At 43.8% G+C, this 25273-nt stretch overlaps 1 protein-coding gene across 1 annotated transcript in view; it reads left to right on the top strand.

Moving 5' to 3' along the window:
• The window catches only part of LRFN2 (leucine rich repeat and fibronectin type III domain containing 2), an 890926-nt gene that overhangs the window by 686897 nt on the left and 178756 nt on the right, over positions 1 to 25273 (top strand). The window contains exon 5 of the mRNA XM_082249300.1: positions 16724 to 18116. Within this exon, the coding sequence (XP_082105426.1) occupies positions 16744 to 18116 (1373 nt within the window). The 5' untranslated portion in view covers positions 16724 to 16743. The remainder of the gene's footprint in view (positions 1 to 16723; positions 18117 to 25273) is intronic.

Raw genomic sequence — 25273 nt, 5'->3', positions numbered from 1 at the left:
GATCCCCACCATCACAATAAATGAGTGCCATTCCTTTTCTGTATAGAACCATGAGCACCATACAAAGGATAAAAAAGAACTGCAGCCATTAGTAGACTCCTGATCCCCACCATCCCTCATTTAGTTGTACATACCTTTTTACAATGACGTCATGGGCAATGCTCTCACACTGAAGAGTATTTACAAATCATTACACAAGCACCATCCCTTTATCTATTGTATGGGGACATGAGCACGATACAAAGGATAAAATGAGAACCCCATCCTTTAGTAGACCCCTTATCCCCACCATCCCTCATTAGGTGTACATACCTTTTTAGGATGACCTCATGGGCTTTGCTCTCATGCTGAAGAGCATTTACAACCTAATACATGAGTGCCATTCCTTTATTGTATAGAACCATAAGCGCCCTACAAAGGATAAAATGAGAACCCTACCCTTTAATAGACCCTTGATCTCCACCACCCCTCACGGAGTAGACATAACTTTTTTATGAGGACATCATGGTCTTTACTCTCGAACCTGACAGTGTTTTCACATCATTACATGAGCACCATTCTTTTATACTTTGTATGGAGCCATGAGCACCATACAAAGGATAAAATGAGAGACCCACCCTTTAGTAGACCCCTGATCCCCACCATCACAATTCATGGGTGCCATTCATTTATTGTATAGAACCATGAGCACCATACAAAGGGTAAAATGAGAACCCCATCCTTTACTAGACCCCTGATCCCCACCATAACAATTCATGGGTGTCATTCCTTTATTGTATAGCACCATGATCACCATACAAAGGATACAATGAGAACCCCATCCTTTAGTAGACCCCTGATCCCCACCATCACAATACATGAATGCCATTCCTTTATTGTATAGAACCATGAGCACCCTACAAAGGATAAAATGAGAACCCTACCCTTTAATAGACCCTTGATCTCCACCACCCCTCACGGAGTAGACATAACTTTTTTATGAGGACATCATGGTCTTTACTCTCGAACCTGACAGTGTTTTCACATCATTACATGAGCACCATTCTTTTATACTTTGTATGGAGCCATGAGCACCATACAAAGGATAAAATGAGAGCCCCACCCTTTAGTAGACCCCTGATCCCCACCATCACAATACATGAGTGCCATTCCTTTATTGTATAGCACCATGAGCACCACACAAAGGATACAATGAGAACCCCACCCTTTAGTAGACCCCTGATGCCCACCATCACAATACATGGGTGCCATTCCTTTATTGTATAGCACCATGAGCACCATACAAAGGGATAAAATGAGAACCCCACCCTTTAGTAGACCCCTGATCCCCACCATCACAATACATGGGTGCATTCCTTTATTGTATAGCACCATCAGCACCATACAAAGGATAAAATGAGAACTCCGCCCTTTAGTAGACCCCTGATCCCCACCATCACAATAAATGGGTGCCTTTCCTTTATTGTATAGCACCATGAGCATCATACAAAGGATACAATGAGAACCCCACCCTTTAGTAGACCCCTGATCCCCACCATCACAATAAATGAGTGCCATTCCTTTTCTGTATAGAACCATGAGCACCATACAAAGGATAAAAAAAGAACTGCAGCCATTAGTAGACTCCTGATCCCCACCATCCCTCATTTAGTTGTACATACCTTTTTACAATGACGTCATGGGCAATGCTCTCACACTGAAGAGTATTTACAAATCATTACACAAGCACCATCCCTTTATCTATTGTATGGGGACATGAGCACGATACAAAGGATAAAATGAGAACCCCATCCTTTAGTAGACCCCTTATCCCCACCATCCCTCATTAGGTGTACATACCTTTTTAGGATGACCTCATGGGCTTTGCTCTCATGCTGAAGAGCATTTACAACCTAATACATGAGTGCCATTCCTTAATTGTATAGCACCATGATCACCATACAAAGGATAAAAGAAGAACCGCAGCCATCAGTAGACCCCTGATCCCCATTATCCATCATTGAGTGAACATACCTTTTCATGATGATGTCATGGTCTTTACTCTCATACCAAAGAGCATTTACACATCATTACATGAGCGCCATTCTTTTATCCATTGTATGGTAACATGAGCACCACACTAAGGATAAAATGAGAACCCCATCCTTAAGTAGACTATTGATCCCCATCATTCTTTATTGAGTAGACATAACTTTTTGTATGATGATCTTGTGGTCTTTATTCTCATACGGAAGAGCATTTACACGAGCGCAATTCTTTTATCCTTTGTGTGGCACCTTGAGCACCATACAAAGGATAATATGAGAACCTCATCCTATCATAGGCAATTGATTTCCAACATCCATCATTGTGTAAGCATACCTTTTTATGATAACCTCACAGTTTTTATTCTCATGCAGAAGAGCATTTACATAAGCGCAATTCTTTTATACCTTGTATAGCGCCTTGGCTACAATACAAAGAATAAAATAATATTTCCAACCTTAAATAGACCCCTGATCCCTATCATCCCTCACTGAGTGAACATTACCTTTTTACCATGACGTTAAGGTCTTTATTCTCACACCGAAGGGCATTTACACATCATTACACGAGTCCCATTCTTTTATCCTTTGTATGGTATCTTGAGCACCATACAAAGAATAAAATGAGAACCCCATCTTTCAGTAGACCCCTGATCTCCATCATTCCTCATTGAGTGAACATTACCTTTTTACCATGACATTAACGTCTTTATTCTCACACCGAAGGGCATTTACGCATCATTACATGAGTCCCATTCTTTTATCCTTTATATGGTATCTTGAGCACCATACAAAGAATAAAATGAAAACCCCATCCTTCAGTAGACCCCTGATCTCCATCATTCCTCATTGAGTGATATACCTGGTTACGATGATGTCATAGTCTTTACTCTCACACCTAAGAGTGCTTACACATCATTGCATGACCGCCATTCTTTTATCCTTTATATGCCACCATGAGCACCATAAAAAAGGATAAAAGAAGAACTGTGACCTTCAGTAGACCCCATTCCCATCATCTCATTTTTACGATGACATCACAGACTTTGCTCTCAAACCTGACAGTGTTGACGCTCAATACATGTGCGCTATTCTTTTATCCATTGTATGTTAACATGATGAGCACCACACTAAGGAAAAAATGAGAACCCCATCCTTAAGTAGACTCTTGATCTCCATCATCCCTCGTTGAGTGAACATACCTTTTTATGATGATGTCATGGTCTTTATTCTCATACGTAAGAGCATTTACACGAGCGCCATTCTTTTATTCTTTGTGTGGCACCTTGAGCGCCATACAAAGGATAAAAGTAGATCTCCAGTGTTTGTTACCCCAACTATTCATATTCCTGATATGTCCCTGCTGTACCCTGTGCTAGTATGTGAAAGCATCCTGATCTCTTTGTATACAAACAAAATACAATGGTCATGGGACTTTAAGCCCCCGTTCACACTGGGGCGACCTGTGAGGCGACCTGGTCGCCTCACAGGTCGCCGCAGGTCGCCTCCCATAGGGAAGCTGCGGACCCGTTCTGATAGGAGCGACACAAGTCGCTCCGACTCAGAAAAAGGGTCCGGAGCTTCTTTGGGGTCGACCAGGAGGCGACCGCCATAGACTTCAATGTTATGAAGTCCGTGGCGGCCGCTCCGAGGTCGCGGCGCGCTGCTCGCACCGCGACCTCCGAGGTCGCGGTGCGAAGTAGCGTCGCCCCAGTGTGAACGGGGGCTAAATGAGGCAGGTCCCTTCATGAAGTACACATTGTTGACAATGTATTAAAAATTTGTAATTATTAGACATTCCATGATTACAGGAGTAAATCAATTTGCAGGTATAAAAAAATTCATACAGTGCATCCAGGAAAATATTCACAGCGCTTCACTTTTTCCACATTTTGTTATATTACAGCCTTATTACAAAATGGATTCAATTTATTATTTTCCTCAAAATTCTACAAGCAATCCCCCATAATGACAATGTGAAGGACATTTGTTTGAAATCTTTGCAAATTTATTAAAAATAAAAAAGGAAAAAAATTCCATGTACATAAGTATTCACACCCTTTGCTCAATACTTTGGTGAAGCTCCTTTGGCACCAATTCCAGCCTCCAGTATTTCTGAGTATGATGTTACAAGCTTGGCTCATCTATTTTTGGGTAGTTTCTCCCATTCTTCTTTGCAGGACCTCTCAAGCTCCATCAGGTTGGATGGGGGAGGGTCGGTGCACAGCCATTTTCAGATCTCTCCAGAGATGTGCAATCGGGTTCAAGTCTGGGCTCTGGCTGGGCCACTCAAGGACATTCACAGAGTTGTCCCGTAGCCACTCCTTTGTTATCTTGGCTGTGTGCTTAGGGTCGTTATCCTGTTGGAAGATGAACCTTCACCCCAGTCTAAAGCCCCGTACACACGCAATGATTATCGGCCGACCGATCGTCTGTCTTTTGTCCAGAGTTGTGTTTTGTTGGTTGGAATGTGCTCTAGACTGCACACGAATTTTCTCGCCCAACAAAATTCTACTTCAGAATTGATGTCATGTGTTGGTTTGCTTTCTTTGTGTTCTTTCTTCTCTGAGCATGCCCAGACTTTCTCATCAGATTTTTCCCTGTGGAAATCTGTACTGACTGCACGAAAATCGGCCATTATGTTGACGGCCAACAAAAATTTTATAGCCTGCACACCAGATTTTTTTCGGCCGAAAATTCGGAGTTGGTTGTCGGAAGCATCATACTAACAAGCCGAAAATCGGCAGATCGGACGTTGGCCGAAAATTCCCTGCCAATTTTCGACGCGTGTGTACGGGGCTTAAGGTCCAGAGCGCTCTGGAGAAGGTTTTCATCAAGGATGTCTCTGTACATTGCTGCATTCATCTTTCCCTCCATCCTGACTAGTAAACAAGGTCGATCGCCGTTCCGTAAGGGGACAAGATGGAGATCTTGTGTTCCTGCTTACCTGGATCTCTGTCTTCTCCCAATCAGTGCAACCCCCCCACAGTTAGTAAGCATCCCCTTTGATCTTCCCTGATGTTAACCCCTTCCTTACCAGCGTCATTAGTACAGTGACAGTGCATTTTTCTTTTTTTAGCACTGATTACTGTAGTAATGTCACTGGTCCACAAAAAGTGGCAAAAGTGTCAGTTAGGTGTCTGATTTGTCCGTCGCAATGTCGCAGTCCCGCTAAAAAAAAAAAAATGCTGATCGCCGCCATTACTGGTAGAAAAAAAAAATAAATAAAAATTCCATTAAAACATTGCATCGTTTGTAGACGCCATAACTTTTGCACGAACCAATCAATATACGCTATTTGGGGTTTTGTTTACCAAAAACATGTAGCAGAATGCATATTGGCCTAAAATGATGAAAAATTTAGAATTTTAAAACATTTTTATTGGCTGTGTTTTACAGCAGAAAGAAAAAAGTATTGTGGTTTTTTTTTTTTCAAAATTGTCGCTCTTTTTTGTTTATAGTGCAAAAATGTAAAACCCGCAGAGGTGATCAAATACCACCAAAATAAAGCTTTATTCGTGGGAAAAAAAAGGACATACATTTTATTTGGGTACAACGTCACAGGACCACGCAATTGTCAGATAAAGCAGTTGTATACCCAGCTTGGTGATTTTTACCTACAGGTAAGCCTATAATACGGCATACCTGTAGATGAATTTAATATCTCCTAAACCTGCACAGATAAGGAGATATTCACCCTGCATGAAATCGCTGACATCAGCGGTGCATGCTCTCTGAAGGTTTGGAATATAGTGCTGGAACTTCAGAGCTCGCCAGAACGGAGGGCTTCAGCGCGCATGTCACTCGCAACGCCGGAGCCCGCAAACCTAGAAGAAACACTGAGGGAGCATGTCAGTTCCCTCAGCGGTGACCGGGCGCTGCTGCGGAGGCTTCATTCTATGGTAAGTACACCCCTCACAATATTTTATTATATTTTTTCCTGTGACAACACTGAAGAAATTACACTTTGCTACACTTTGTAGTGAACACAAGTGAGTACACCCCGAAGTGAAAATGTCCAAATTTAGCCTAATTAGCCATTTTCCCTCCCCGATGTAATGTGACTCGTTAGTGTTACAAGGTCTCAGGTGTGAATGGGGAGCAGGTGTGTTAAATTTGGTGTTATCGCTCTCACTCTCTCATACTGGTCACTGGAAGTTCAACATGACACCTCATGGCAGAGAACTCTCTGAGGATCTGAAAAAAGAATTGTTGCTCTACATCAGGGGTGGGGAACCTACGTCCCGGGGGCCATATGCAGCCCTCAAAGTCATTTGGTCCGGCCCCCCCATGCAACTGAGTCTGTGTCTCTCAGCTGATCTGTCAGAATGGAGCCAATGCTTCCTGTATAGTTCTGGCTCCGTTGTGACAGTCTGAGTGAGTCACAGGTGGAGTGATATCATACACACACTGCCTTGTGACCAATACAGGAAACATTGCCTCTTCCTCCAGCGCGGCGCCACTGCTAGCCAGCATTTCCTGCCAGCAGCACACACAGCAGTACCAGCCAGAGCCAGCAGTACTCACAGCAGTACCAGCCAGAGCCAGCAGTACCAGCCAGAGCCAGCAGTTCCAGCCAGAGCCAGCAGTACTCACAGCAGTATAAGCCAGTAGTACCAGCCAGAACCAGCAGTACCCACAGCAGTACCAGCCAGAGTCAGCAGAACCAGCAGTACCCACAGCAGTACCAGCCAGAGCCAGTAGTACCCACAGCAGTACCAGCCAGAGTCAGCAGTACTCACAACTGTACCAGCCAGCAGTACCTACAGCACAGTACCAGCCAGCAGTACCCACAGCAGTACCTGCCAGCAGTACCAGCCTAAGCCAGCAGTACTAGCCAGTAGTACCAGCCTGAGCCAGCAGTACCAGCCAGCAGTACCCACAGCACAGTACCAGCCAGCAGTACCAGCCTGAGCCAGCAGTACCCAAGGCAGTACCAGCCACCAGTACCTACAGCACAGTACCAGCCTGAATGGGCAATAACCACAGCAGTACCAGCCTGAGCCAGCAGTACCCATAGCACAGTACAAGCCAGCAGTACCAGCCTGAGCCAGCTGTACCCACCAGCAGTACCAGCCAGCTGTGCTCATCAGCATTACCCACCAGCAGTTCTTTTCAAAACTTACCACCACAAAGTCGACTGCGCTCCAGACTTACCGACGCAAACCTGGAAAACCAGTTGTGAGTAGCAACATCATCAATACCAGCTAACATCACACACCTCACCAAAGAGAAGCAGTTGCAGCCATCAAATTAGGGGTGAGTTAATTAAATGTTTGACCAAATATAACAGGCACATTTTTAAGTTGATAATTTTGTACGGCCCCCAAATTATTTTATAAATACCCAAATGGCCCTTGGCAGAAAACAGGTTCCCCACCCCTGCTCTACATAAAGGTGGACTAGGCTATAAGAAGATTGCAAAGACCCAGAAACTGAGCTGCAGCACGGTGGCCAAGACCATACAGTGGTTTAATAGGACAGGTTCCACTCAGAACAGGCCTTCTGAGTTGAGTGCACGTGCTCAGCGTCATATCCAGAGGTTGTCTTTGGGAAATAGACGTATGAGTGCTGCCAGCATTGCTGCAGAGGTTGAAGGGGTGGGGGGGTCAGCCTGTCAGTGCTCAGACCATACGCTGCACACTGCATCAAATTGGTCTGCATGGCTGTCGTCCCAGAAGAAAGCCTCTTCTAAAGATGATGCACAAGAAAGCCAGCAAACAGTTTGCTGAAGACAAGCAGACTAAGGACATGGATTACTGGAACCATCTCCTGTGGTCTGATGAGAACAAGATAAACTTATTTGGTTCAGATGGTGTCAAGCATGTGTGGTGGCAACCAGGTGAGGAGTACAAAGACAAGTGTGTGTTGCCTACAGTCAAGCATGGTGGTGGGAGTGTCATGGTCTGGGGCTACATGAGTGCTGCTGGCACTGGGGAGCTACAGTTCATTGAGGGAACCATGAATGCCAACATGTACTGTGACATACTGAAGCAGAGCATGATCCCCTCCCTTCAGAGACTGGGCCACAGGGCAGTATTCTAACATGATAACAACCCCAAACACACCTCCAAGATGACCACTGCCTTACTAAAGAAGCTGAGGGTAAAGGTGATGGACTGGCCAAGCATGTCTCCAGACCTAAACCCTATTGAGCATCTGTGGGGCATCCTCAAACGGAAGGTGGAGGAGCGCAAGGTCTCTAACATCCACCAGCTCCGTGATGTCCTCATAGAGGGGTGGAAGAGAACTCCAGTGACAACCTGTGAAGCTCTGGTGAACTCCATGCCCAAGAGGGTTAAGGCAGTGCTGGAAAATAATGGTGGCCACACAAAATATTGACACTTTGGGCTCAATTTGGACATTTTCTACTTAGGGGTGTACTCACTTTTGTTGCCAGCGTTTCAGACATTAATGGCTGTGTGTTGAGTTATTTTGAGGGGACTGCAAATTTACACTGTTATACAAGCTGTACACTCACTACTTTACATTGTAGCAAAGTGTCATTTCTTCAGTGTTGTCACATGAAAAGATAGAATAAAATATTTACAGAAATGTGAGGGGTGTATTTATTTTTGTGAGATACTGTATTTCATAATGTGCTAGAAAGCAATGCATACTAGCACATCATGGTATTGTTTTTCCTTTTTTTTTTTTTTAAGTAACGCAGTGCCGTATCACAATAAATGGCCTGGCCAAGAAGGGGATAAAACCTTCCGGTCCAGAAGTGGTTAAAATACATAGTTACATACCTTTTTATGATGTCTTTATTCTCATACTGAAGAACATTTACACAATTTTTATTCTTTTATCCTTTGTATGGCGCCTCGCCTTAAAACGTCCTCATAAATACAACTTTCTTAGCCGCAATGCTGAGATCAAATTTGTTTTGTTTTCTGTAATGCTGATTATTATTATTTTTTTTATTCCTATGGTTGTGCTGTAGCTCCAATTTCAGATGGTTTCCTCTATATATACAATAAAACGACTTTTGCCTCCTCCTCCTCCACATGTCACATTGTCTTTCATTATAAAGAACTCCATACAATGGATCAGCAAGGTTCACCGCGTTTTGTTTTCTGAAAAAGTTCAAGGTAACGCTTCAGAATTTACCAACAGACGAGGGATGTGTATATATGGTGTTCAGAAAACACGAGCGAGGATGAAAAGTCCTCTCAATAGCTGGAAATACGGCGTGTTCTGCTCCGGGGTTGGGGGAAGACATTAACTTTCCTGTATTCGTGTTTTTGCTATAAAGCGACAGTAAATCACAACCAACGTCTGCTCACAAAGGGAAGGGCGGCCGCCATGTAGGACTGAACATGCTTACAAGAGAATTCAACCTATTTTCTGCTATTTGCAATAAATATGAACTATACTGTTTTATAGTATTCTATTCTATTATGTGCCAAACGTATTATAGCCTATTGCTAATGATACAAATGATACAAATGTAGCACTGCCCCCGTAGGCATGGGCGTCCGCACAACTTTTTTCACTGGGGTGCCTCCATCATCCGCAGCTCACCTGTCCTCCTCTGTTCTCTCTCCCCCTCCCTTCCTGCCTGCCTGCTCCTATGTCAGTGCTCACCCCCTCCCCCCTCCCCTCCTGTCCTCCTCTGTCCTCTCTCCCCCCTCCCTCCCTGCCTGCCTGCTCCTATGTCAGTGCCCACCCCCCTCCTGTCCTCCTCTGTCCTCTCTCCCCCCTCCCTCCCTTCCTGCCTGCTCCTGTGTCAGTGCTCACCCCCTCCCTCCCCTACTGTCCTCCTCTCTCCCCCCTCCCTCCCTGCCTGCCTGCTCCTGGGTCAGTGCTCACCCCCCTCCTGTTCTCCTATGTCCTCTCTCCCCCTCCCTCCCTGCCTGCCTGCTCCTGTGTCAGTGCTCACTCACCCCCCTCCTGTCCTCCTCTGTCCTCTCTCCCCCCTCCCTCCCTGCCTGCCTGCTCCTGGGTCAGTGCTCACCCCCTTCCTGTTCTCCTATGTCCTCTCCCCCCCCTCCCTCCCTGCCTGCCTGCTCCTGTGTCAGTGCTCACCCCCTCCCTCCCCTCCTGTCCTCCTCTGTCCTCTCTCCCTCCTCCCTCCCTGCCTGCCTGCTCCTGTGTCAGTGCTCACCCCCCTCCTGTCCTCCTCTGTCCTCCTCTGTCCTCTCTCCCCCCTCCCTCCCTGCCTGCCTGCTCCTGTGTCAGTGCTCACCCCCCTCCTGTCCTCCTCTGTCCTCTCTCCCCCCTCACTCCCTGCCTGCCTGCTCCTGTGTCAGTGCTCACCCCCCTCCTGTCCTCCTCTGTCCTCTCTCCCCCCTCCCTCCCTGCCTGCCTGCTCCTATGTCAGTGCCCACCCCCCTCCCCCCTCCCCTCCTGCTGCTGTAGTTTAATTTAACCACTTTAAGACCGAAAGATTTGACTCCCCCCCCCTCCTGACCAGGCCCTATTTTGCGTTTCGGCACTGCGTTATTTTAATGGACAATTGTGCAGTCGTGCGACGCTGTACCCAAATAAAATTGATAAAATTTTTCCCCCACAAACAGAGCTTTCTTTTGCTGGTATTTGATCACCTGTGCGATTTTAAATTTTTGCGCTATAAACAAAAAAAGAGCGACAATTTTGAAAAAAACAATATTTTTCACATTCTGCTATATAACATCCCCAAAAAAAAATAATAATTAAAAAAACACAATTTTTTAACATTTTAGGCCAATTTGTTTTCTGCTACATATTTATTGTAAAAAAATAAAAAAATTGCAATAAGCGTATTTTGATTGGTTTGCGCAAAAGTTATTGCGTTTACTAACTATGGGAAAGATTTCTGTCATTTTTATTGTTTTTTTACCAGTAACGGCGGCAATCTACGATTGTTTGCGGGACTGCGACATTACGGCGGACACATCGGACCCCTAACTGACATTTTTTTGGGGGGGGGGGGGGGGGCTGGTGACATAACTACAGTAATCAGGGCTATAAATATGCACTGTTACTGTAATAATGACACTGGCAGGGAAGGGGATAACCCTAATGGTGATCAAAGGGTTACATGTATGCCTCATGCTTACTGACGTGTAGGGGAGGGTGGGGGTTATGTGACACAGATCGCAGGTTCAGCTATGATGAATCCTGTGATCTCCCCCTGTCTGTCACTGAGAAGATCCGCCTGCTTTGTTTACATAAGCAGGAGGGTCTTCTCACACTTTCCCCGAAGATCGGGGTAGAGAGGCGGCAATCGCCGCCTCTCCTCCTCCGGCCCGACTCCCGCTGTGTCTAAACACAATGGGAGCGAGCCTCCGGTGGCGTGCGTGCGCCGAGACCACTAGGAGTCCAGCGACGTAGATCTACGTAGATCTACATCGCTGGACCCAGGGGAGCCGCAGTACCGCAGTAGGATTACTGTTGGCAGTCCGCAAGTGGTTAAAGTTTCATATTCTGTCTACAGTCTGTTTAACCTGTTTAACCCTTAAAATAAAATAATTGTAAAAATGTTTAAATTTTAAAAAATATAAAAAACAATTAAAAATGAATAATTCACTCAGGTTCTGCTAATAATGATTTTTTTGTATTTTTAGTGAAAATATTGTCTTGACATATTTGGGGGGAGGGGGCGGGGCCCTGTCAGATAGGCTGTACGGGGCCCTGTGATTTCTAACAGCAGCCCTGTTGAGTTGGCCCACCCTTTGCAGCCTTAACAGCTTCAACTATTCTGGGAAGGCCGCCCACAAGGTTTAGGAGTGTGTCTATGGGAATGTTTGACATAGAAACATAGAAACATAGAATGTGTCGGCAGATAAGAACCATTTGGCCCATCTAGTCTGCCCAATATATCTGAATCCTATGAATAGTCCCTGGCCCTATCTTATATGAAGGATAGCCTTATGCCTATCCCATGCATGCTTAAACTCCTTCACTGTATTTGCAGCTACCACTTCTGCAGGAAGGTTATTCCATGCATCCACTACTCTCTCAGTAAAGTAATACTTCCTCATATTACTTTTAAACCTTTGCCCCTCTAATTTAAAACTGTGTCCTCTTGTGGTAGTTTTTCTTCTTTTAAATATGCTCTCCTCCTTTACCGAGTTGATTCCCTTTATGTATTTAAAAGTTTCTATCATATCCCCTCTGTCTCTTCTTTCTTCCAAGCTATACATGTTAAGTTCCTTTAAAGAAAAAGTAATATGCTCTCCTCCTTTACCGAGTTGATGCCCTTTATGTATTTAAAAGTTTCTATCATATCCCCTCTGTCTCTTCTTTCTTCCAAGCTATACATGTTAAGTTCCTTTAACCTTTCCTGGTAAGTTTTTTCCTGCAATCCATGTACTAGTTTAGTAGCTCTTCTCTGAACTCTCTCTAGAGTATTTATATCCTTCTGGAGATATGGCCTCCAGTACTGCGCACAATACTCCAAGTGAGGTCTCACCAGTGTTCTGTACAGCGGCATAAGCACTTCTCTCTTTCTACTGCTTATACCTCTCCCTATACATCCAAGCATTCTGCTGGCATTTCGTGCTGCTCTATTACATTGTCTTCCCACCTTTAAGTCTTCTGAAATAATTACTCCTAAATCCCTTTCCTCAGATACTGAGGTCAGGACTGTGTCAAATATTCTATATTCTGCCCTTGGGTTTTTAGGCCCCAGGTGCATTATCTTGCACTTATCCACATTAAATTTCAGTTGCCAGAGTTCTGACCATTCTTCTAGTTTCCCTAAATCCTTTTCCATTTGGTGTTTCCCTCCAGGAACATCAACCCTGTTACATATCTTTGTGTCATCAGCAAAAAGACAAACCTTACCATCGAGGCCTTTTGCAATATCACTTATGAAGATATTAAACAAAATTGGTCCCAGTACAGATCCCTGAGGTACCCCACTGGTAACATGACCTTGTTCTGAATGTTCTCCATTGACTACAACCCTCTGTTGTCTGTCACTCAGCCACTGCCTAATCCACTCAACAATATGGGAGTCCATGCTCAATGACTGCAGTTTATTGATAAGTCTTCTATGTGGGACAGTGTCAAAAGCCTTACTAAAATCTAGATATGCAATGTCTACTGCACCTCCACTGTCTATTATTTTAGTCACCTAGTCAAAAAAATCGATAAGATTTGTTTGACATGATCTCCCTGAAGTAAACCCATGTTGTTTTTCATCTTGCAATCCATGGGATTTAAGATGTTCCACAATCCTATCCTTTAATAGGGTTTCCATTAATTTGCCTACTATTGATGTCAGACTCACTGGTCTATAGTTGCTCGATTCCTCCCTACTACCTTTCTTGTGAATGGGCACGACATTTGCCAATTTCCAATCTTATGGGACGACTCCTGTTACTAATGATTGGTTAAATAAATCTGTTAATGGTTTTGCCAGCTCACCACTAAGCTCTTTTAATAATTTTGGGTGTATCTCATCAGGACCCTGTGACTTATTTGTCTTCACTTTAGACAGCAATCTTAGAACGTCTTCCTCTGTAAAGACACATGCATCAAACGATTCATTAGTCATCCTTTCAAGTGGAGGTCCTTCTCCTTCTTTTTCTTCTGTAAAAACTGAACAGAAGTATTCATTAAGGCAGTCGGCTAGCCCTTTATTCTCTTCTACATACCTTCTGTACTTTGTTTTTAATTTAGTTATTCCTTGTTTTAATTTTCTTTTTTCATTTATATATCTGAAGAATGTCTTATCCCCCTTTTTCATAGACTGAGCTAGTTTTTCTTCTGCCTGCGCTTTAGAAGTTCTTATAACTTGCTTGGCCTCTTTCTGCCTAATCTTGTAGATTTCCTTATCTTCATTGCTCTGGGTTTTTTTATAATTACAAAATGCTAGCTTTTTATTTTTAATGATTTGGGCCACTTCTGCTGAGTACCACAGTGGTCTCTTCCTTTTTTTGCTTTTACTGACAAGTCTAATGCAATTTTCTGTTGCCTTCAATAATGCACCTTTTAAGTAGTCCCATTTCTCCTGGACTCCATGTAACCCGTTCCAGTCTGATAAGGACTCATTTATGACTAATTTCATTTTTGAAAAGTCTGTTTTTCTAAAATCTAAAACTTTTGTTTTTGTGTGGTGTGACTCTTTCACAGTTCTTATATTAAACCACACTGACTGGTGATCACTAGATCCCAAGGTTTCGCCTACAATGACATCATATACCGAATCCCCATTTGTGAATGACCATTATTCCAGAAGTGCATTTATGAGATGAAGCATTAATTTTGGACGAGAAGGCCTGGCTCGCAGCCTACATTCTAATTCATCCCAAAGGTTGAGGTTGAGGTCAGGTTGGTGTGGGGTTGTTTTTCAGGGGTTGGGCTTGGCCCCTTATTTCCAGTGAAGGGAACTCCTAAGGCGTCAGCATGCCAAGACATTCTGGACAATTTCATGCTCCCAACCTTGTGGGAGGAGTTTGGGGATGGCCTCTTCCTGTTCCAACATGACTGCACACCAGTGCACAAAGCAAGGTGATAAGTTCTAAAAATATGCACTGTCACTGTACTAATGACACTGGCTGGGAAGCAGTTAAACATTCAGGGCAATGAAAGGTGTTCTTTCGGGTTGAGGTCAGGACATTCTTCCAGAAGCGCATTTGTGAGGCCAGGCACTGATGTTGAACAATAAGGCCTGGCTCACATTCATCCCAAAGGTGCTCTTTTGGGTTGAGGTCAGGGCTCTGTGCAGGCCAGTCAAGTTCCTCCATCCCAAACTCGTTCATCCATGTCTTTATGGACCTTGCTTTGTGCACTGATCAAAATCATTTGGTGGAGGGGAAATTATGGTGTGGAGTTGTTTTTTCAGGGGTTAGGCTTAGCCCCTTAGTTCCAGTGAAGGGAAATGGCGTCAACATACCGAGACATTTTAAATGATTTCATGCTCAGAACTTGTAGGAACAGTTTGAGGATGGTGCCTTCCTGTTCCAACATGACTGCGCACCAGTGCACAAAGCAAGGTCTATAAAGACATGGATGAGAGAGTTTGGGGTGGAGAAACTTGACTGGCCTGACCTCAATCCGATAGAACACCTTTGGGATGAATGCGAGCCAGGCCTTCTTGTTCAACATCAGTGCCTGACCTCACAAATGCGCTTCTGGAAGAATGGTCAAACATTCCCATAGACACACTCCTAAACCTTGTGGACAGCCTTCCCCCCAGAAAAGTTGAAGCTGTTATAGCTGCAAAGGGTGGGCCAACTCAATATTGAACCCTACGGACTAAGACTGGGATGCCATTAAAGTTCATGTGTGTGTAAAGGCAGGCGTCCCAATACTTTTGGCAATATAGTGTAAGTTTGTATGTTTGTTGGTTTCAATATAGTGTAAGTTTGTATGTTTGTTGGTTTCAAGAGCAATGCCATTCCTGCAAGTACAGAAATCTGGTGATATCCTTCATATAAGATAGGGCCAGGGACTATTCATAGGATTCAGATATATTGGGCAGACTAGATGGGCCAAATGGTTCTTATCTGCCGACACATTCTATGTTTCTATGTTTCTATGGTGAGGAAGACAGCCATATATATTATTCAGCCCGATTATTAGTTTATGATGCAAGATGCTCATTAACCAGAAAAGCAATCTTCGAATGCAAAAGATGCTTTATAAATGCAGCAAGGAGCGACCGCGGGCATAACACGGAATAATTGCGATCTTTGGCGATCAGAGGCATAATTTATGAAAAGGTCCTGAATTATTAGAAATGCAACACATTACCGCTCTGTGTCATTTTTCCGCAGTAAAAATTCCTGCTCACAAAAGTGAGAGCTTGACTGGCCTGCGCGAAGTCCTGACCTCAACCTGATAGAACACCTTTGGGATAAATGAGAACCAGGCCTTCTCGTCCAAAATCAGTGCCTGACCTCACAAATGCGCTTGTGGAAGAATGGTGAAACATTCCCATAGACACTCCTAAACCTTGTGGACAGCCTTCCCAGAAGAGTTGAAGCTGTTATAGCTGCAAAGGGTGGGCCAACTCAATATTGAACCCTACAGACTAAGACTGGGATGCCATTAAAGTTCATGTGCTTGTAAAGGCAGGCGTCCCAATACTTTTCGTAATATAGTGTATATAACTGATCATGCACCTCCCATGGACACACTCCTAAACCTTGTGGACAGCCTTCCTAGAAGAGTTGAAGCTGTTATAGCTGCAAAGGGTGGGCCAACTCAATATTGAACCCTACGGACTAAGACTGGGAAGCCATTAAAGTTCATGTGCGTGTAAAGGCAGGCGTCCCAATACTTTTTGTAATATAGTGTATATCTGATCCGAAAAACTGGAAAAACAGGAAAACTGCCGTACGGCGGTCAGCAAGTGGTTAATGTATTTTTTCCTGAAAATATGTGTTTGATAAACATTCATTTTTTTATGTAAAGTAAAAAAAAAAGTAAGGGGGGAGGGGAGCATTTCATGCCATCCTGACAGGGAACCGTGTATTATACACAATTGTTTTAGTAGCAGAGTTGCTTTAAAATGCCGCGATCTTGTGGAAAGCATGCATAGAATTTCAGTTTCCAGTGAACTGAATCTGCTCATCTGTATTCGGAGCACACCATCAGCTTTATTATTATTTCTTTGATGTTGTGGAATGGCTAAAAAGAAATTTGTTGACAAAGAGATGTGTTGTTAAAAGCATTTGCAACAAAATAATTCACATAGTATAATGACCGACAAGGTAATGTACGTCATGCTAATAGAATCATTTTTTTCTCTCTCGTTGCAGGTTTCCTTGCCTGACTTACAATGGAAAAAATCCTCTGCGGTCTTCTGGTATTCGGAATGACAGTAATGGTCAACTCATGTCCAAAATACTGTGTGTGTCAAAATTTGTCGGAATCCCTGGGAACATTGTGTCCTTCGAAAGGATTACTTTTTGTACCGGCAGACATTGACAGAAGGACAGTTGAACTTCGTCTTGGGGGGAATTTTATCATAAGCATCAATCGGCATGACTTTGCCAACATGACTGGTCTGGTAGACCTGACCCTGTCTAGAAACACCATCAGTTATATCCAACCTTTTTCTTTTGTGGACCTAGAGAGCCTTCGATCTTTGCATCTAGATGCTAACAGGATGACCAGCCTTGGAGATGACATATTTAGAGGGCTAATCAATCTCCAGCACCTGATTATGAACAATAACCAATTGAACAGTATCGCAGAGGATGCTTTCGAAGATCTTTTACAGACTTTGGAGGATCTTGACCTTTCTTACAATAATCTCAAAACTATTCCTTGGGATGCAGTCAGACGGATGATTAATCTGCATCAGCTAAGTTTGGACCACAACCTTATATATTATATTACAGAGGGTACATTTCAGGACCTGAATAAGTTGGCCAGGCTTGATTTGACTTCGAACAGGCTACAAAAACTACCTCCCGACCCAATATTTGCGAGGTCACAAACATCGATGATGTCTGCAACGCCTTTTCTCCCTCCCTTGTCTCTCAGCTTTGGGGGGAACCCGCTTCATTGTAACTGTGAGCTCCTCTGGCTTCGGAGGCTGGAGAGAGAGGATGACATGGAGACATGTGCTTCACCCTCTGCTCTAAAAGGAAGGTATTTTTGGTACGTTCGCGAAGAGGAATTTATCTGTGAACCACCTTTGATTACCCAACACACTCAGAAGCTGCTTGTCCTTGAAGGGCAAACTGCATCTCTAAAGTGTAAAGCGGTTGGGGATCCTGCTCCGGTCATACATTGGGTCGCCCCCGATGGCCGCCTAATTGGCAACTCTTCGAGAACAGCGGTCTACGACAATGGTACTCTAGATATTTTAATAACCACATCCAAGGATTATGGAACTTTTACCTGCATAGCAGCAAACGCTGCGGGAGAGTTGACAGCCCCCGTTGAATTGTCCATCGTTCAGCTGCCCCATCTGAGCAATGGCACCAACCGAACAGCACCACCTAAATCTAGGCTTTCCGACATTACCAGCTCCACCAAATCCAACCGAGGAGAAGTTAAGACTCAACCTGAGAAGGCTGTCGTGGTGTCGGAAGTGACGACTACCACAGCTTTGGTTAAGTGGTCAGTAAGCAAGTCTGCCCCAAAAGTTAAAATGTACCAACTTCAGTACAATTGCTCAGATGATGAAGTTCTCATCTACAGGTAAAGTATATTTCGATTTTATACTTTAAAAAAAAAAAACGTCTTTCCTTTTCAAAAGTCTTTTCAGGATATTAAAACTACGTGAGAAATAAGAAAGAATCTGTACAAAATGTATGAAAAGATGGAAAGGTAAGAACTCTTTTTTTCCTTTGGAAAACCCATTTGCTGTGTATCTTTGTTATATATTGACTTCATCCTGGAGAACTGAGTTATTCAACAGACCTCGCCGGGCTTCTGAGTCTCGGTAGGTTTGGGTTTGTCACTCAAATATCGCAGCTACTTGACTTGTCTTGACATCACAAAGTTTGAAACTTGAACAAAGTCACCTTAACGTTCTTAAAATTCCAAAAATTGTTGAGGTCTACTTTCAAACTGAAGGAAAACTCCACGCCTGAAATAAAAATGCTTGATTATTTGTGATGTCGGTGTTGAATATATTGTTAGAAGATTGGTTGACATTTCCTTTATTGATGTGATAGGACTTCATTAGCTATTTGATAACCCAACAACCACTATAGTGTGATTGAAAAATAGCCTAGGCTATATACAGCGCTTGCCGCAGAAAAACAATTAACTTAATGTATGTGAACAATGATGAAAACTTATCTTTACAGTATAAGTGAAAATACAAATCAATTAAACACATGAAAATTAATAAAAAGTTCCAAGGAATTGATAAATAGATAAATAAGTCTTTTCCAGTGGTGATCAATATATGTGAATAAAATAAATGTAAAATTCAATAAATAAAGTCTTTTCAAGTGGTGATCAGGTGCAAAGTGCTTCGTGCTCAATAAATAAAAGTTTGTGACTTTCGTGACGTGGATTCCTCTTTTCCTGTGGCTTGTGGTAGAAATAAATGACTTACCAGAATTGTTGGGTCCTATGTACTGTATAGCACTAGGACCTACAGCGCTTGGAGGCCGTTCGGGCCGGATTGGGGATCCCCTTTGTGGATGATCCTGGTGGGATACAGGTTAGGTTCCTCCTTACCCGATCTTGATCCTCAGGATATGGGGTTAAAAGAAAGGCTCCAGATAGTGCATTATCGTTTTAAAAGTTTATTCATCAAATATTCATAAAAATCGGAGCGAAGAAAGACTCAAACTCCAAGTTTGCTGGCAAAGAAACTGCTTACAAACACCTCCTAGCAGAGTGGCGAGCGGAGTGTTCCGGCTTGCGTTCCACGTGGTGAGTAGTGTGCTGACGTGCGTTCCACAGCCTTGACGCGTTTCGTCACTTCCTGTGACGTTTTCAAAAGGTATAGTGCTATAGTGTGCATGGTATTATTAGAACACCTAATTCTTTATGTACCATCCATAGTCCAGCCAGTAGTGCGAGTGTCAGTCCAAGAAGTCACTCTCCTATTTACAAATGCATCTCATAAAATTAGAATATCATCAAAAAGTTAAATAATTTCAGTAATTTAATTCAAAAAGGTAAACTCATATATTTTATATAGATGCGTTACACACAGAGTGATGTATTTCAAGCATTTTTTTTTTTCTTTTAATTTTGATGATTAAGTCCAAAGTCAGCGCAGCCCTCTAGCAGGAAATTCTAGAGCACTTCATGCTTCCCTCTGCTGACCAGCTTTATGGAGATTCTGATTTAGTTTTCCAGCAGGAGCCACAAGTACCAATACCTGGTCACATGATCATGGGATTGCTGTGCTTGATTGGCCAGCAAACTCGCCTTAAATCCCATAGAGAATCTGTGGAGTGTTGTCAAGAGGAAGATGAGAGACACCAGACCCAACAGTGCAGACGAGCTGAAGGCTATTAAAGCAATTTAGGCTCCATGTACACGGGATGTTGTTAAAAGTCCCTTTGAATGCTGGAATTTTTAGGACGTTTGAAACGTCCATTAGGTCGCGTTTGCACCCGCGTTTAGCAGGCGTTTGCATTTAGAACCGTTCCTAGAGGCCAAAAAAATGATTCCCCTTTAAAATGGAAATACGCGAACGCTAAACGCGGGTCATCGCGTTCGGTTGCGTTTTTGCGTTTGAAACGCCGGGAAACACACGTTCGAACGCTAATAATTGCGTTCCAAAAAATGTCCCTGAACTCAACTGCCTGCAAATGACTGTAAACGACCCGGTGTACATGGACAGATAAGATAACATAGAGCTGCGTTCAGGGGCTTCTGAAAAAAACGCCCAACTGCTCCTAAACGGCCATTTCCAGCATCCCGTGTACATGGAGCCTTAGGCTTCCATAACACCTCAGCAGTGCCACAGGCTGGGTGGGGGTTTTTAAACCTACCTGTGAAATGGCGCACCTGTAGGATGGTCAACTGAAACCCTAAGCTCATCTCTGTTCTGAAGTACCCTAGGGAGTCCAAAACCGGTCACAGTCATCACTGAGTGTGGAAACTTCACACTGGGCCTCATGCAACTTAGAATCTGTGCCTCTCCACTCTTCCTCCAGACTCTGGGACCTTGATTTCCAAATGGAATGCAACATTTTCCACAGTCAGTGATGATTTGGGGAGCCGTGTCATCTGCTGGTGTTGGTCCACTGTGTTTTATCAAGTCCAAAGTCAGCGCAGCCCTCTAGCAGGAAATTATACAGCACTTCATGCTTCCCTCTGCTGACCAGATTTATGGAGATGCAAATTTCATTTTCCAGCAGGACTTGGCACCGCCCACACTGCCAAACCTACCAATACCTGGTCACATGACCATGGGATCACTGTGCTTGATTGGTCAGTAAACTCGCCTGACCTAAACCCCATAGAGAATCTGTGGGGGATTGTCAAGAGGAAGATGAGAGACATCAGACCCAACAATGCAGATGAGCTGAAGGCCGCTATAAAAGCAACCTGGGCTTCCATAACACCTCAGCAGTGCCACAGGCTGATCGCCTCCATGCCACGCCGCATTGATGCAGTAATTCATGCAAAAGGAGTCCCGACCAAGTACTGAGTGCATCCTATACTGTACATGGACAGACTTTTCACTAAGCCAACATTTCTGTATTAACCACTTGCTGACCAGTCGCGGTAGTGATCCTGGGGTGGGCTCGAGCCGCCGGAGGCATGCGCCCACGTCCAGTCCCGAGAGGGGAAGCCAAGACGCGGGGCCGTCGCCCGCAATTGCACCAGCAAACACTCCCCGCGAAGAGAGAACGGTGGTCTGCTATTGTAAACACAGCAGACGGTTGTTCTCTCTCCTATCAACACAGAACCCCTGTGCTCCTGCTATTTCGGAACACAGGTGTTGATATTACAAGCCCACACAGTTAGAAAACACCCCCTAGGCTCACACTTAGCCCTTTGATCACCCACTGGGTTAACCCCTTCCCTGCCAGTGTCATTACTACAGTAACCGTGCATATTTTTAGCAATGATTACTGTAGTAATGTCACTGGTCCCCTCAAAAGTGTAAAAAAATGTCAGTTAGGGATCTGATCTTTCTGCCGCAATGTCGCAGTCCCGCTAAAAATCGCAGATCGCCACCATTACTAGTAATAAATAAATAAATAAATGAAAATGAATTAGATATTTCCTTAGTTTATGAAATATATCAAATAAATATATGAAATAAAAGTTCCATAAACCTATCCCATGGTTTGAAGACACGATAACTTTTGCGCAAACCATTAAAAAAAAAACGCTTATTGGGATTTTTTTTTTTTTTTTTTTACCAAAAATATATAGCACAATACAAATTGGCCTAAAATGATGAAAACATTTAATTTTTTTTTTTTTTTTGGGGGGGGGGGGATGTTATATAGCAGAAAGTGAAAAATATTGTTTTTTTTTTTTCAAAATTGTGGCTCTTTTTTTGTTTATAGCGCAGAAAATAAAAATTGCACAGGAGATCAAACACCACCAAAAGAAAGCTCTGTTTGTGGGGGGAAAAAAAAGAACATCAATTTCGCTTGGGTACAGCGTCGCACGAACTCGCAATTGTCAGTTAAAATAACGCAATTGCAAAAAATGGCCTGGTCATTAAGGGGGCAAATCCTTCCAGTCCAGAACTGGTTAAGAGGGAAAATCTTCAAGGCCAGAAGTGGTTAAAAATCCTTTTTTTTTTTTTTTTGAAAATAAAATTTTTATTAACATCCGGATAATGGGCTCGTCATCAGTAACAAAAAGAAATAGCAGATAAAGCCAACAGCAAAGATAAACATCTTCCAACACACAGGAAACGGATCAGTAGGTGAAATGGAAGTAGGAAAACTTCTCAAATAAATGCAACAAAGGAAGAGCAGTCCAGAGTGTTTTTTCTGGTAAGAAATGAGCATGAAGTGAAAGGTAAGAAAATAGAGAAAGTGAAGTACTGGAGAGATAGAGAGAAAAAAAAATTTTTTTTTTTTTTTTTTTATTGGTCTTATGTAATATTCTAATTTTCTGAGATACTGAATTTTGGGGTGTCACTCGCTGGAAGCCATAACCATCAGAATTAAAAGAAGGAAATGCTGGAAATCTCTCACTCTGTGTGTAACACATCTATATAAAATATAGGAGTTTCACTTTTTGAATTGAGTTTTTAAAAATAAATGAACTTTTTGATGATAATGTAATTTTAGGAGATGCTCCTTGTTACGGAACAGGGCACCCCTGAGCAGGTACCTCCGTTGACAGATGCTCCTAGTGCTTCCCGAGGGCTCCAAGCACTCCACCAGACACCGTAAGCACTTCAGACTCCACAAACCGCCGCAGCTTGGTTAGGGTCTTGGCATCTCCTACCCACCCTGGACCAACGACAAGGCCCCAGGTTCCTGTGGGTGAACCTCTCTTTCCCCAGAGAGTGCAGCACGAACAAGCTCTTACACAAGCTCTTATAAGAGCTTAGTGATTCTCTAAGGGAGTATGGAAGACCATAGCAATCCCTGCAGCAGATTCCCCCAATAACGAGACAAAGCTCCGAGATGAGGGTAAAACAGGAACAACATTTATTGGAAGAACAGAGCACACTTTTATACAGAAATTGGAACATCCCTCCCCCAACAACCGCCTTCCCATTGGTCAATTGCAAAGCACTTGCAGTCCTCACCAAGGTCCTCTCCAGCATATGCAAATGAGGGCTTGAAAATGAGTCAAAAGGGATTGGTCAGATAGCTTTGACCAATGCAAGGAGACAGAAGCCCCAGGGGGCAATCAATGCACACAACAGTCAGACACAGAACAATGGTTCCCTAACGAGCCCTCAATACACATTACTCTGAGTGTCAATAGACCGCCCGTCTCCTCAGAACTTCCTGTAATGCCCATATTAGGAGTTGGCTTCCTGTTCCTTACAGTTTACAGGAATACGTTTTAGCTTCCAGGAGAGGCAAGGCTCCATTAGCCACATGTTTAAAGAAACACAAAAGGACACAAAAATGCATAACTCCCAGTCTACTGAACAGAACCCCTACATTCAACCCATCCCCAGATAGCCTGGATCTGAGCGCTCAACATATCCAAACAGCGCTCAGATGCCACAAACACATTCAAATCGCCATGGAGCCAAAGTCTTTTAAAGTCTGGTCCATAGTCCAAAAGCAGCAGGCGGGCAACCAGGCTCCTCCAATGCAATGTGGCGAGACTGGTCTCGTCACACTCCTCCTGTATATTGGTTTTATTTTCATGTTTGACCCGTTCGGTTTCTGAAGCCAAGATGGATTCTAAATGGTTCATTGAAAGACTGGGGGGGATAAAAGAGCCCCTTATATATAGAGGCTTAGCAGAGGCGCCCACCAAACAAATGACTTTTATAAAGACGATATCAGATGCGTATGAGAAGGCTTGTGAACAAAAATCATTTTAACATTGGACTTCATTTATTTAATTTAAATTGCTTTGACCATCAGCATGTTTTGGGCTTGTAATTGCAACTTAGTTCAGGAAGCGTGCATAAATTTATTAAAGGCGGGGGTTTCTTTTCAGCAGGGACATGGGGAAATGCACTGAATGTATGTAATGACAAGTGGTAGGGTGTGCTGGAGGGTCTATTGTTGTATAGGGGTCTGTTGTTGCTGGTGGGGGATCTATTATTGCTGGTGAGGTCTGTTGTTGCTGGTGGGGGATATATTGTTGCTGGTGAGGTCTGTTATTGCTGGTGGGGGATCTATTATTGCTGGTGAGGTCTGTTGTTGCTGGGGGCGATCTATTGTTGCTGGTGAGGTCTGTTATTGCTGGTGGGGGATCTATTGTTGCTGGTGAGGTCTGTTATTGCTGGTGGGTGAGGTCTGTTGTTGCTGGTGGGGGATCTATTGTTGCTGGTGAGGTCTGTTATTGCTGGTGGGGGATCTTTTGTTGCTGGAAGGGATCTACTAGTAAAGTGATATTAAAAGCTAAAAATATTTTTTTACCTTAGTGCATTCCTTGTATTAAAGTGATTGTAAATCTTTAATTTATTTTTCATTAAAATAATAAACATGTCATACTTAGCTGGGGAAGGCTTATTGATGGAGGTGGAGAGGGAAGGCTCATTGATGGAGGTGGGCAGGGAAGGCTTAATGATGGAGGTAGGGAGGAAAGGTTCATTGATGGAGGTGGGGAGGGAAGGCTCATTGATGGAGGTGGGGAGGGAAGGCTCATTGATGGAGGTGGGGAGGGAAGGCTTAATGATGGAGGTAGGGAGGAAAGGTTCATTGATGGAGGTGGGGAGGGAAGGCTCATTGATGGAGGTGGGAGGAGGAAGGTTCATTGATGGAGATGGGGAGGGAAGGCTCATTGATGGAGGTGGAGAGGAAAGTTTCATTGATGGAGGTGAGGAAGGAAGGTGCATTGATGGAGGTAGGAAGGTAAGACTCATTGATGGAGGTGGGGAGGGAAGGTTCATTGATGGAGGTAAGTAGGGAAGGCTTATTGATGGAGGTGGGGAGGGAAGGCTCATGTATGGAGGTGGGGAGGAAAGGTTCATTGATGGAGGTGAGGAAGGAAGGTGCATTGATGGAGGTAGGAAGGTGAGACTCATTGGTGGAGGTGGGGAGGGAAGGCTCATTGATGGAGGTGGAGAGGAAAGGTTCATTGATGGAGGTGAGGAAGGAAGGTGCATTGATGGAGGTAGGAAGGTAAGACTCATTGGTGGAGGTGGGGAGGGAAGGCTCATTGATGGAGATGGGGAGGGATGGCTCATTGATGAAGGTGGGGAGGGAAGACTCATTGATGGAGGTGGGGAGGGATGGTTCATTGATGGAGGTGGGGAGGGAAGGCTTATTGAT

This window comes from Pelophylax lessonae (genome assembly GCF_965119305.1).
Source record: "Pelophylax lessonae genome assembly, chromosome: 3".
Lineage (NCBI taxonomy): Eukaryota > Metazoa > Chordata > Amphibia > Anura > Ranidae > Pelophylax > Pelophylax lessonae.
This window is presented reverse-complemented; position numbering and strand designations above follow the sequence as displayed.